We start from the raw sequence: 15186 nt of genomic DNA on the forward strand, positions 1-15186 counted from the left end.
ATCCTAATTAACTGAATAATATATATAATCATTGAAAAGGATATTATTCCTTTAATTTGGATATGTGATCACATTGACCACTTTCACATTGAAGTTGATTTTAAAAAAAAATGGTCAAAAAATTGAAAGAGAGAGAATAATAAAAATAAAAGTCTTTCTGGTGTGTGCTATAACAACCACTTTTTTTTTTTTTCAGGTGGAGGGTTTTTACTGGTCATATTTTTTGTGCATTTGCAGGAGGGCATGACTATTAATGATGTTTTAGCCAATAAAAACTCTCCAACTCAACAAACGTGGTTGCCAGTGTGTCCATGACCACACACTAGAAAATCCGTACAAATAAATACCAATAACAAACTCAATTCCACACGAAAGTTAAACTAGCCGTACAACATTTACCGAGAGGTCTTAAAGACCTTAAAGGCTGGAACAGTGTCACCATGAAATAATCCTCCCTGTCAATTAGTCATAATATCCTTCAGGAGCTAACCGTTTCCAGTTAACCATTTTACAAAATTTTCTGCTTTTATATTTTTCAACGGGCGCTTTCCGTGAAAATTCTCACAAAGAAGGCCAACACTTTGTAAATGACAATCCACTCCATAATTAATAAAAACATCGCATCGCACATAAATTCAAAACCTCGCCGGAACTTTCCATTATTTACCGTTAACGCTCATTAATTCACTCACCAGAACCAACACTAGTACACACACATTACACACAACTACAATACGTAACAAACTCGGAGAGAGAGAGAGAGAGAGAGAGAGAGAGAGAGAGATCAGAGGGGAGAGAGAGATGGAATCGCCGACGGCGGACGAGTTGAGATCAACTAGAGTAGCCGTCCGATCATCATTGATCGATTCAATCAAGGCGTGCACATTCGCCGGCGCACGAATTTCAAAAGAACAACTGCGTGCTAAGATCTCCATGCCTCAACACCTCCGTTTCGCAATTCGTGACGCCGTTCGCCACAAAAATGTCGATGCCGGAATGTCACATCACCGTGACGCCGCCGTTGATCCGCCGGAAGCTCCGGTCGTCGTGTTCATCAGTTCCAAGAGCGGTGGACGTCACGGTCCCAAACTCATGACCAGGCTTCAGGAGTTAATGAGTGAAGAACAGGTATCTCACTAGTAATAATTAATAAATGATTTAATCAGTCTGTAACTCTGTATTCTTGAAAAAATGTTGATTTATTTGCTTATATTATGAATACTAATAATACAAGAATTGTTTAATAAGGATGACGAGTTAAAAATATTTTATGATTTAAGTATGGCTGAGGTTTGTGTTGTCAGAATATGTGGCGGTACTACAAATTTAAAGAAGCTGTGAGGCTGAATGTGAATGTTATCTATTTTAATTTATTGTGCTGCTGCTGGTTCTGCAGTTGCAGTTGCATGTAGATAGATTTTAATGTTCTTTGTGTGATCCCACGTAGATTGGCAGGACAGAGACATATGATTTCTGCATATACATGGTTCCTGACATTTTCAAGTCCGAGTGTCATAGTCATGGGATAGATTGCATACACCTGAAATAATTTTAGCTTTGTATTTTTTTGCTTGTTTTTGGTATGCCACATGCTTCGAGATCTATTTAATTTTTTATAATTTCTGTCAGGCACATGCTTCGAGATTTATTTTGCCTGGCAATATACTTTTTCACATAGATTTGATTTTAGTATTTTTAGAAATTGGATCATATTTTTGTGTTCTTAGAAAGTATATTTTCTTGTGTGCCAGGTTCTTGATCTTTCACAAGTGAAGCCTCATGAATTTGTACAGTTTGGATTGGGTTGCCTGGAGAAGCTTGCTTCCCAGGGGGACACTTGTGCCAAAGAGACACGTGAGAAGCTGAGGGTTGTGGTATGTCGATGGCAAACTTAATATTTTAGAGTAGTAACTAAGATCCACAAATTTTCTGTGTATATTTTTATTTTATACATGGGTAGGTACAGTGAGATCTGAGCTTTTCTTTACACGGGAACTAAAATTTTATGATATTTTGAAAGGTTGCTGGGGGTGATGGCACTGTGGGTTGGGTCCTTAGCTGCCTCGGAGAACTTCATAAACAGGGACGAGAACCTGTTCCACCAACAGGAATTATTCCTCTTGGTACAGGAAATGACTTGTCCAGAAGTTTTAATTGGGTAAGCTTGCATCCATTTCATGTGCACATTTTCTCAACTTTAAAGCCTTAAGCTGTTTGTTCAAGTGTAAGAAGATATGGACAACATACAATATCAACTGAAGCTTCCACTTTTTGTTTATGTTAATAAGCAACTCCAATCCCAAGAACTGATACAACCTTTATTATAGGGCGGATCATTTCCTTATAACTGGAAATCAGGCATTAAAAGAACACTCGACAGAGTTGCTAGTGGTCAAACAGCCCGTCTTGACAGGTGAGCAGTCTAGTGTATTTTTGGTCAACAGTTTTTTAATGATTAGGCTAGTTATTTCATACATTGTTGTTTTTGTATTGTGCTGGAAAACCATTGGTACTTGAGATAATTGAACTTATCATTTTAACTAAATTCTTTATATCCGGGAAAGAAGTGTACTCTTTTCTGAAATTTCATATTCAAGTGACACTATTCAATCCTACACATCTGGAGATATTAGCCGCTGCTAGTTTTTCATGTAAATCAAACACTTTTTTACATCAGCACTTCAATAGGAGGTTTTGCTGAGTTTCCTGTAAAATTTATCGTCCTGGATATCTTTAGCTAATTGGTACTACTAGAAAGTGATTACACGGAGAGTGGATTGTGATTTTACTTTGATGATCTGTATGATGGTATTCTAGCTCTAAATGGTTGGTCTCTGGAGGACTAGAAGGATAGTCAGCGTTGCTGGTAATGGAATAAGATAAGATAAATTTCAGGTATATAAAAATCTGGAGCCGGAGAAGGTCATTTAGGGAGGAGGAAGAATGGTGTAGCAGTCTGATCTTTAAGAGAAAGCATAATTTTTGAGAACAAATAACTGAGGAACTAAAATGTTATGATATCAATATGCATGTAATATAATTCTTTTATACAGAATCAACCTATTTGATATATCATCATGATGTAAATATATAGTGTTCCTGTTATTTTTGTGACACAATAATGTATAGAATTGTTTTTTATTATTAATGTTTCGTAAAAAATTACATTGTGATAAATTTGGTACTACTTAAAATTTATTGTGTATATAATGAAGTGGTTTTAAATTGACCACAGGGTCAAGATGGGAAAATATCATGCCTCAAATGTTTTGAGATTAAAAATTAATATTTTTTATTTAGATTCAGGGTCCATCAATTTTATACAATATATCCAATGGTGCATTAATTTTATTTTCGAACACCACCTCATATGGATATAGCTGGTTGGTAACATATTTAAGTTAGTCTTAAATTAGCCAACTGATATGCTACCATTATGCCATCCTACTAAGATTACCTAGCACATGAAGTAGGACAGTGTATTTATGAATATGCCATGAGAACATCCAGTACCTTATTTTGGATGGGAAGATGATTTTATAGTGAGCATATTAAGTACTAATTTGGTTTAATTAAGAGTCTTATCTTCTCAAAAAAACATAAAATATTTTTGATCCACAGCTGGAATCTTAGAGTACTAATGCCAGCCGGGGAAGAGGTGAATACACCACACTGTTTGAAACGACAGGCAGTGGACGACTTGTCTCTTGATCTGGTTAGTTATAGTCATTGCTAGTTTTTCTTCTTTGTGTTGCTAAATAATTATTCAACAACTTGACATTACTTTGGCCATTATTACCTGAGCTGTTTAAATAATGGGGAAGTATATTGAGGGATGCCTACTAGGTCGTACCTAGGATTGGGGATGTTTTGGGTCCGGGAACGGCTTTGGGACGTCCCCTAAACTTTGGGGATAACAGGTTTAAAATGTGGAAGTTTCTCAAACCAAAATGACTAAAATACATGTCCCCATTAAACTAAAAGTCGTAAACTCTATTTTGTATCTTTCATCAACTACTTATGCAAGATGTTGGATGTTGGTGGAGATACATTTGCTTCTGCAAAGATGGATGTGGATTCAAAGAGTTTGTAGAGATTTCACTTGTTGAATGTGAAACGGAGGGTGATGATGTGATGATGTAAACTTGTGACAATTCATGATGTCTTTTATGTTTATCCTTTGGATGTTGAATATTGTTTCTATCTTATATATAATTTTTTTTATATATTAATATATTTATAGCAATACATGTACCTGAGAATATTGAAATTTCCATTTCATGTCCCTGTCCCTGTGTGTGTTCATGAACCTGTATCCTCTTAACGTTGACGGGAATTCTAGCAGGGCTAGATCTAGATGTTAGGGCTGGAGAATAATCTTTGGTGGTGAGTTTTTGATACAGTTAAAGAAATATATATGTTTTAGCTATTATAAGGAGTAAATGTCAGCAGATTAGTAGAATTCTACAGAATCCTAACTTATAGGGTTAAACGTAAAATTAATTTAAATGAATAAAACAATTATAGTATCATAAATAAAAAATATTATTTTAAAAAAAAAAGTATTATCAAAATTTGGTAGTTCACTAAGATCTGGAATTTCAATACATGTCTTTAGAGGTTTGACAAATATATATAGCCAACATTGTGGACTGGCTAATTTTAACGAAGGGGAATGTCCCATTATAATGCACAAGTTTATACATAATCTCTTTAATTTTTAATTATGGCATGTCACATTGATTTTTTAGCTAAGAGATATTCTCCGTTGGAGATGCTCTAAGAAGGATTTCACTTGTTATAATTTTCAATATTACACTAATTTTAATGAGTTAACAATCGTACTCATTAATTTGTATATAAATATAATTATGCTTGTATAGCTGAAAAATATATAAATAAATATACGTGAATTATCTTATAAAATATTTTTACATATATAATATATTAAATTGATAAAGTTCTAGTAGGATTTTGCAGAGTAGGTGCAAGAGTAGTCTATTAGTGTGACAATAATATATACTATACTATTGGAATAGGTATAATCGATTAGTATAGTACTTTGGTGAACACAATGTCCATAATGAATTAAATATTATCTAAAATTAACTAATTAGTTAAATTGTCCTTAATTGCTATAAACACTCACTCCAATTGTAAAGCGATTTCTTATATCATCCAATTATAAACATACAAGTATATCTCTATATAAAATATTTTTATTAATAATTAAATATACTATACCTTACCCTTATAAACTATACTATTATAACCGGAATGGGGTATAATTGGTTAGCGTAGTACTTTGGTTAACACAATGTCCATAATGAATCAAACAATATCTAAAATTAAGTTATTAGTTGAATTATCCTTAACTGCTCCAAACACTCACTCCAAATGTAAAGCGATTTCTTATGCCATCTAATTTTAAACATACAAGTATATCTCTAAATAAAATATATTTCGAGATATACAATACCTTACCCTGACAGCTACAAACACTCATTCCAAGTCTCCAACTCAAATTTTTAACTATAAAATAATTTCTTACATCTGCAAATTCTAAATATTTTTTAAATACACGAGTATACACGGGTATATTTTTTTAAATACACGAGTATACATGGGATTCTACCCGATTTCCGCAAAAGACCCAGGATTTGACCTAGGTTGTCACAGTATGCTATTTGGAACCATTTTGGATTGTTTCTTAATATACCCAGTAAATAATGACAATTATTTACATGTACTGGTCTTGGAAGTAACTCAAGAAGTGTCATACATTGCGATACTCACATTTGCTAATCCGACAGTATGCAGTTGCATTATTTGAGGTCAATTACTATGTTTCCTGGACTCGGCTGGAAGTGTGCAATATGAATACCTGTCCAAGTGTTGGAGTCCCAATATTTTAATATTTTTACATGTTTTTTGGGACTAACATAAGCGTCCAAGGGTCATACCAAAGTCCGAATGGTATCTGCCAGTAGTACTCCAGGCAAAATGAAGTGTTTGTATGATGAAATCGAATAGGGAGTAGGCGAAAAAATGGGAATAAAATACCTTAAGAAGTGTCTTATACCCGATCTTGCAATGTTGGAACTTCATTATTTTTAGTGTTGTGGAGTTTCCAGTAAAAACATCCACACCTATGTCTTCTCCCCAAGACAGAGCACTATGCATACTTTACTCATCAGTTCGAATAATTCTCTTATGTAATATTTTAGCATATAACCCCTGCCAAGCGCTCTCTGATTCTTATAATTGTAAAATTTATTCCAGTGATTTTTTTTGATAATATATTGAATGTATTTTATATAATTTGATGATTGTTGAAAATTAATATAAATAGCCATGAAATTGCATGCAAAATGAATATATAGATACAATTTGTTAATATTAAGTTTACAAGCAACTCTGAAGATAAAGATATTAGTTCCGTCACTTGATTATAGGATCATGACATTATGTACATCATGAGTACTTAATGATTAAAAGCACTTATTGAACTTGCAAGCTTGTAGGGCCTCATGCCAGTGGAACAGTTGAACATACTCTTTAAAAGTAAAGGGTAGTTTGGTCACTTGGGATGAACTAAAAGGTAAAATGAAATGTTGAAATTATTTTCCAGGTAAAAGATAATCGCATATAAAGCGAAATGCATGCAGGGGATAGTATTTGCAAATTCATGACTCTGAGGAGGCGAAAATTAATAAAATGGGAACTGTAGTTTATTCTAATCGTTGCATGATGCTACACATTTTAGTTTTCTTTGGGGTGATTTGAAGTGACGGGTCTGCAGTTCCCCACCTATGCCTTCTCTCCTACTTGTCATGTTGAATACTAGGAAATTACTCATGCCAAGCACGGCCGTTTCAATTGAATAACAATTTATATCACAGTAAATTTGTATTGAATATATATTATAAAATATCCTCATTGAAGATATTTAATATTGATAATAGAAAATTATAAAATTGATAATTACTTTATTTATATTTGAAAATACTAATTGAATAATTATTGAAAAGTATTATAATTAGTTGTGAAATTGTAGATAAATTTTATGAGTATGTATGTAATATGTTGATATTAGGTTTACAACTAATTTCCAGTGTAATGATTAATTTTGTATCTCAATTATAGGATTACGGTATAGCTAGGAATTAAATAATGGTGCAAAGACAACATATTTAGCATATCATGAGTATTTGATGAATTTGCAAGCTTGTAGGGTCTTATGGAACAGTGAAATACACATTTTATATAGTGAGTTTAAGTAAAGGGTAGTCTGGACTGGGGTGAACTAAACGGTAAAAAATAATTGCAATAAAGTGAGATGCAGGGTACAATATTTGCACAATTATGGCTAAAGATTTAAGAAATTAGAACTATAGTACTTTACATGCATCTTCATGGTTACAGAAGTTGGTGTATTCTGATCGTTGCATGGTGAAACATGATTTTTTTTTAATGATGATTTGAAGTGCATTTGCAGGAAATGGAATATGGACAAGAGCTGCCTGAAAAAGTTTCTTGCTACGAAGGAGTCTTCTATAATTACTTTAGCATAGGTTGGCCTTCTGAAGTTCTTAAATTGGTCTGTAGACTGTAGCATAAGCACTGTTAGCAATTTTTATCTGCTTCTCAGTAAATGTGCTTCAAGCCCACCAATTTATTGTTCTTCGAAGTGTTAAATTTTTGATTTATTTTTCCTCCTAATTGGACCACTATTATATTTAGATGGTCTATAAATTATTACTTCATTTTGGATTCTTTTAGCTTAGAGTAGAATAGTAAATAGTCAAAACATTGTGTCAGTCATACCTAAATTTGCGTGTGGAACCCATATTAAATTGCATGTAACCCATATTCAACCTTCAGAAGTTTAAAATTTTTACCATTAGTTTATCTTTTGTATAGTAACTTGAGGAGGGAGTCTTGTAAGTCAGAAGACAACACCTCACTTAACAGAAGGACATGATAGAATAATGCCATATCTAGAGAAGTTATCTAGGATTGTTTCTTTTTCGCAATACAGTACCCCCTTGTGAGCTTCCATGACCGTGCTTTTACAATTCCTTACTTGGTGTGGCTCTGAATAAAAATACAGGAATGGATGCCCAAATTGCTTATGGGTTCCATCACTTGCGCAATGAAAAACCTTACCTCGCACAAGGTCCAATTTCAAACAAGGTATTAATTTTACTTTTTCCGCCACTTGAATAAATTTTCCTTCTGCAAGGTCGATTTTTTGTTCTTTTATTGTTACATTTTAATTAATAGCCTCTGATTAAGCATGGAATTTTTTTGTTGCAGGTGATTTACTCTTGTTACACTTGCGCACAAGGGTGGTTCTGCACACCTTGTATTGCGAATCCCGGTTTGAGGTTATCCTCTACCTTACCCCTCCCTCTTCCTCTAAATTGTTTGTTATTGTCACTTTGTAATATCACATTCTTCATGTTTTAAGCTGAACTTTGAAACTGCTTGCAGCCTGGGATTGTTCATACTTTATAGTTAGCAAAACAACCTCCGCCTTCTAAATGTCCAGAGTTTTTATTTGTCTATGAAGGTTCACTGTGATGGCTACTGTGAGACATGATTCCTTGTATGAAATTATTATTACCAAAACCTTGGCTTCGCTTTAAAAAAGAGAGCAGCCATCGTTGTTTCACAACGTACTCTGTAATCTGGCACTCCACAAAGTTCAAAATATTTTGTACACTTAACCTGTCCACCTCTAGCGACCCATTTCTGTAAATCAAGAAGCTATGCTTTAGTTGTAGCAAACCTTTACCAGTTTTCATATTGCCGATAGCACACTCCCCTTGCGTAGATAGGATAACTTCCGTAGTTTTCTTCCTAATATCTGTGCTTGATTTTTAGTCCTGCTCTCCAGCCCATAGGATTTGTATATTGTGTCCTGACGAGGGACCGAAAGAGAGGAGGGCACAGGGGGACCACCCCCCAAACTCTCAGGCAGTCATGAATTTAATAATAAATTCTCTTCCTCTGATATATTCATGTGTGTGTGCAATTCACAAGATTTTGATATAATTGATGTTTTCTTCTACATTTATTAATTTAATAAGTCTATAGACGATTTTGAAGGAATGTAAAATAAAACTGTGGTGGACAATTATGTTGACCATCCAAAGCTTGAATTGTCAAATATTGCACTTATTACTGTACAACGGTGAAAGTATTTGTCATAGTCACTATAATTAAAGAAATAGAAGACGTTAAAGAGGGTGATAGATCAGGAAGAACTATTTTATAGAGAAATTAAAGACACCAGAACTGCGAACTTACCAAAATATGTTTGGAATAGGCGCATAGCTTCATGGCCTGGAAGCATAATCATAATTGATGTTAGAATCCAATATGATCCTGGTAAGCCCTCCTCCTAACACCTTGAGATTTTGGAAAAATTGGTCACTTAACATGGTATTAGAGTTCAGTCTCGCGGGAGACTCAGGTTCGACTCCTTGCGACCCCGACCCAAATATGAGCTTTCGAGTGAGGGGGAATGATAGAATACAATATGATTAAGTTTTCAAATTTTCTTTATTAGGGTCAAATAGTAATGGCAAACCACATATTTCAACACTTAAGAAGAGCTGAGGACATAACTTTGGCTTAAAACATCATACAGATAGCTTCCGCAAGCAATATGGGTAACACATTATTGTTTACACCTTTCTACCTAAGTTTTGGATGCCATTTGTTAAATGTGCCTAATACAATGCCCCAAGTCCATCAACCAAAGTATACCAGACCCAACAAACTACCACAGATGGTTTCAAAAGAAATAGCACTTTGGTATACATTAGTTTTCGGCTTGTCCTTGCAACAGCATTCTAACTCGCTATTCAAAACGTGGATGTCTTATCTAGTGAAGTAATAAGAAGCATATACACCACATGCTCTTGCTAATAGACGGATCGGCACACACACATCCATATATTTATCCATTCCTATTCAAATTGCTTTTGAATGTATAATTACCACAATTTGGCCTTGCTACTCTTCCTATGAGATTGTTTATAGGCTTATATGAGGATACATAATACTAAGAAATAACTACACTGATGCAGGGGACTGAATAACATATTAAGGATGTACATTAAGCGGGTCAATTGCTCAGAATGGGAGCAAATACATTTTCCTTCAAGGTTGATTACTTCTGCTGCTTGGCATCATCATAACACTATTATGAAAATTCCAATGCATGTTTTTTCGCAGTGACGAAATTTTGAAGAGCTTTTTGTTTGTAACTTTTTCTCCTACTTTAAAAATATATATATACTTTCATCTGGATTCTATATTTCGGTTGCTGATGACTTCTAATCTTTTTCTTGCTATTTTAGCGTGAGGTCTATAGTTGCTCTAAATCTTCATAACTATGGGAGTGGAAGAAATCCATGGGGCCATCCCAACCCGAAGTATATGGAAAAGGTATTGTTGATTGGTTATCATATGAAGTCTGTGATCCATATACATTCTTCTCTAATGCTAGAGCTACATTGTCTTAAAAATTATTTTTTGTCAGACTACACTAGTATTGTGATTTTTAACATCCTTATCCCTCAGTTTCCAATTAAGCAATATAATTGCAAGATTTTTTTTTAGTTTTATCTATTGCACTTATTACAACGTTCAGAGCCTGAATTGATAATTGTGTGGTATGTATTACATATTTACATGCATATTGTATTAAGACATATATAGGCATTATTAGCTTGTTTAGAAATTGATATTGTGCTGTTTTAAGACATATGAAAGTATTATCAACTTGTTTGAAAATGATCTGGTTCAAGGCATATGTAGGAAGTATAAATTGTTTAGAAATGTATGTTTATCTACACTACTCAAGTGTTTGCTGATTGTGCATGTGAGACATCTATGCACCAATTCCCGAGGCTGAATTAGAAAGGGTCTGAGGAGAGTAGAGATGGAGGATGAAAAACATTTTGGTCGAGGGAGTAAGGAGAGGCAGGCCATGACGTATGTGGAATCTGTAGCTTATATGAGGGCCACCTTTTGAGGACATTACCATTGGTAGGGGTTCTTGGAGATGGGGACAAGGGCAACAATTTTTTTAGGTTGAAGGAGGGTTGATAGTAATCACACGCTTACCATTTTATTGTATTGCAGTCTTATATTGTTATGTTGTGTGATTATTTATGACATGCTTTTCACTTGATGCTATTTTGCAAAAAAGGAAAAAAAAAACACTTGATAAAAATTCCTAACACATTTTCATGATTACGAGCATCTTTAAAATCTTTTTCGGCTGAGGGGCTTTACTGAAGAAACTTGTGTACTTCTATGAAGTAGGTGTAAGGTCTGCATTATCTCGCTCTCCTTTTACTTCTTGAGTAAGGAATACTGGGTCGCTCTCCTTATGTACTTCTTTCCGAGCTTTATGTATTCTGTATTCATATCTTGTTTGCAACAACAATGTCCAGGGTACCACACAACCATTAAAAAAAGTGGATTGATAAAACTTGAACAATTTTAGGAAATGAAATTTTTTGGGAAGGTGTTGCTGTTACTATCTGAACATAACTATAATGCTGCATTCAAGATTGTACACACACACACACACACAACTTTGACCACATTTGTCAATTTTTGTGATATTTATAACGTTGAACTTTATTAACCATTCAAAAATGACAGACAAAAGGTTGATTATGACACCGACATAATCAAAAAGATTTTTTTTTTTTTTTTTGACATCGCCGTCTATCTTGGTTCATTATACATTGTTTGATTTAATTGTTTTTTAAAGATTGTACACATCACAACTTTGACCACATTTGTCAATTTTTGTGATGTTTATAACGTCGAACTTTATTAACCATTTAAAATTGACAGACAAAAAGTTGATAATGACACCGACATAATCAAAAATGATATATATTTTTTTTTTTTGACATCGTCGTCTATTTTGGTTCATTATGCATTGTTTGATTGAATTGTTTTTTAAAGATTATATACCACATCTCTGTGCCTGCGTTGACTATTATATATGACTGTCTCTTGTTGCCCTCCCTTGTTTTTTTTAATATTAGATCATGATCTCAAAGAGCATGGTTTCAAATGTTAATATCTGTGTCTTTCTGCATTTCTGTAATGTTTCAGAAAGGTTTCGTAGAGGCCCAAACTGATGACGGTGTCCTAGAAGTTTTTGGCTTAAAACAAGGGTGGCATACCTCATTCGTCATGGTAGAGCTTATTACAGCTAAACACCTTGCTCAGGTACTGCAACTTGCTGATATCTCTTTTGAGTGTGAAGTTCTAACTACTCTGACATACGGACAAATGAAAGGCTTCATAGTAAATATTTTTAAGAGGGACTTGTAAGTTATAACTGAAGACATTCAAATTTGTTATATCAAAAAATTATGCAAAACAATAAGATCTTGGAACATAACTACATGTACTGGATATATTTGCTTGTTCTTTCGTTTTGGAGTTCAAAAATTAGAGTGAGTAATTTGATAATTAAGTTGGCATATAGATGAAAGATGTTCACCATCTTTACCTGGAAAAGAACTTGTGATGCATAAGAAAATTTCCGTGCCTTGTAAAAAAGATTGTAATCTTTGAGTATGACAGAATTGTTTACAGAAATATATGGAATCATATGAGAACTACTCATGGCTGTCTTAATAAAAGTTAATGCCCTAAGCCGATCATTAGTAATATCATTGAATTAAATACTAATTTCCTTAACGAACTGGAGTCCCTAAGGTAAATGGAATAGAAACAAACTTTTCTTTTTGAATCTACAAGGCAAAGATAATGTAAAGGAAACTTGCCTGGAGCTTTAGCCATTTAAGGAAGGTCAGAAGCATTGCTTTATCACCATAACACTATAAGCACAAACAACGCACTTCTAGTAGCACAAACAATCTCTATTCTTATAACATTTGGGGCTTCTATTTTAGAACACAACACCCAGAAGCACTAGATTAGCTTTGGAAAAGCATAAACAATGTTCCAAAAAATACTGACCAGATATTTACACCATCACAATACAGAAGGATGATAGATGATAATCTGGTCTTTTATATGTGTTTTGGCATACAGTGATTATTATCAATCTCAGTGTTCATGAAATTATTTAAAAAATCAGTTGGATGTTGAAAAATGTTTGATTTGTGACCGGTAAGATAGTACATGTCATTGGCATGACTCTCTTCCCAAGTTTTGTTATTTATGCATTAACCAACATGTGTTTATCTGGATCATTAAAAACCTCATTTAGTACAAGTCTTCTTGGACTTTCCTTCCATTGAAAAGATATGTTCCGACTAGCTTATGTTGTGATATATAGCAAATTATACTTTATATATAAGCTTAAGCCTGGATGATTACGAATGCGCCAGTTTATTGTTTCTCTGACAATTTAGCATGATATGGACTTGTACATGCATATTGTTTACGTATATAGAATCCAATCAATACATTAGCCAACACATATAGGTGGTTGTAAACTTTGCTCCAGAATCCTTTTCCTAATATACAGAAATTGCAGCCTAAACAACTTTTCTGTTTTTTTAGGCCGCAGAACTCCGATTTGAGTTCAGGGGTGGAGAGTGGATGAAAAGTTATATGCAAATGGATGGGGAGCCATGGAAGCAACCTATAAACAAGGCATATTCAACTTTTGTTGAGATTAAGAGGGTCCCTGATCAATCAATTATGATAAGTGGGGAGTGAATATACTAGTTTCTTTTACAAGTAGAGTTTGTATTAATATCATGGCTGTTGTATGTTGTAGCATTATGTAAATGGGCCAAGTCCATCTTTATATCCATATAGTTATGCAATGTTTCTTCAGATAGTAAGTTGATGTGGGCTTTACTAATTGGTGCACTAGTATTTAATTATTCTTGTAACCAACAACAAAAATTTTGTTGTTGGAAACAAATACATTTATTATAAGTTCTCTATGAACATGTTTGAGCATGGTAAGGATGCACGTGGACCTTATATTTTTCTCTAAAGAGGAGAGTGTCTTCCTGATTCACCTTGTATTTTACTCAGAAAGAGTAGAGATGTCTTCCTGATTCACAAGCGTGTACAAAAATATAACACATACAAAACAGAGTGTTTATAGCTTGGAGTTTTGTATATGATGTGTTGGTTGATGGGCTGGCACCTTAATTATTCCTTCCTTTGATGGTGAAGGGGGCAATAATCATGACTGAATATGCGGTGAAATAAGGACTTGGTTTACGGCTCACACACAATTATTCTGCACTAGGCACTGTGTCCCGTCACCCTCTCAGAGGAGTTGTCCTCTTCCTCCTTTGCTTGTAGCATGAAAAAAGTAAACGGGTTGCATGCACCTTGGAGATTTAGTGGGAGTCGCACTGGAATTACAAGATGCCAGATTAATAGACCGCAACTTTATCAACGAAAAGCCCCAACTCTTGGCGAAATGAGAAATAATACGGAGGGCTGGAACTTAATTAGAACAACAATTCTGGAGGCGAAGATTTAAGAGGTATATATATGAGTTTGGGGAGCAAACAATTTACTTTGTTCACTATATACATACATACATACATACATACATACATACATACATACATACATACATACATACATACATACATATATATATATATATATATATATATATATATATATATATATATATATATATATATATATATATATATATATATATATGAGAAATAAGTGAAAGAATATAGGTGAGGTTTTATTTTAGTAATGATTGAGAAACGAATAGGGCGTTTGGATGGTAGACATGCAGTGGCGGAGGCAGAAGACAATTCTAAGGGGCACTTTTTAATTTTTAACATTCTAGGGACAATTTTTAACATATCAGGGGTACAAGGAGTAATATTTTGTAGATTAATATTGTCAAATATGTGGATCTCATGTAAAAACATATACACTTTTCTGAAACCTATGGGGGCATGGGCACCCAGAGGCCCCCATGTCCCTCCGCCTCTGTAGACATGAATGAAAATCGGAAATGAAAATGAGGGGCAAGGGAATGTGGGTATAAGAATGGGTATCTCAAAAGTATGAAATGAATGATTTACCCACGAAGTGAGAATGAGATTTCCATTTCATACAATAAGATTGCTAATCCGAACATCAAGACATGGATTAGGAATTTCAATTCATGTTGAA

General features: G+C 34.1%; 1 protein-coding gene across 1 annotated transcript; it reads left to right on the plus strand.

Annotated features, from left to right (window-relative positions):
* Positions 1 to 501: 501 nt before the first annotated feature.
* On the plus strand, positions 502 to 13995 carry LOC108215367 (diacylglycerol kinase 7). The gene is made up of 12 exons (XM_017387847.2): positions 502 to 1128; positions 1752 to 1874; positions 2021 to 2158; positions 2328 to 2413; positions 3622 to 3715; positions 7499 to 7574; positions 8114 to 8196; positions 8320 to 8390; positions 10101 to 10178; positions 10374 to 10461; positions 12154 to 12270; positions 13579 to 13995. Exons 1-12 carry the CDS (start codon positions 802 to 804, stop codon positions 13735 to 13737), a joined length of 1440 nt encoding a protein of 479 aa, XP_017243336.1. The 5' UTR covers positions 502 to 801; the 3' UTR covers positions 13738 to 13995.
* The last annotated feature ends 1191 nt before the right edge of the window (positions 13996 to 15186 follow it).

The sequence above is a fragment of the Daucus carota genome, chromosome 3 (assembly GCF_001625215.2).
Source record: "Daucus carota subsp. sativus chromosome 3, DH1 v3.0, whole genome shotgun sequence".
In the NCBI taxonomy this organism is placed as follows: domain Eukaryota; kingdom Viridiplantae; phylum Streptophyta; class Magnoliopsida; order Apiales; family Apiaceae; genus Daucus; species Daucus carota.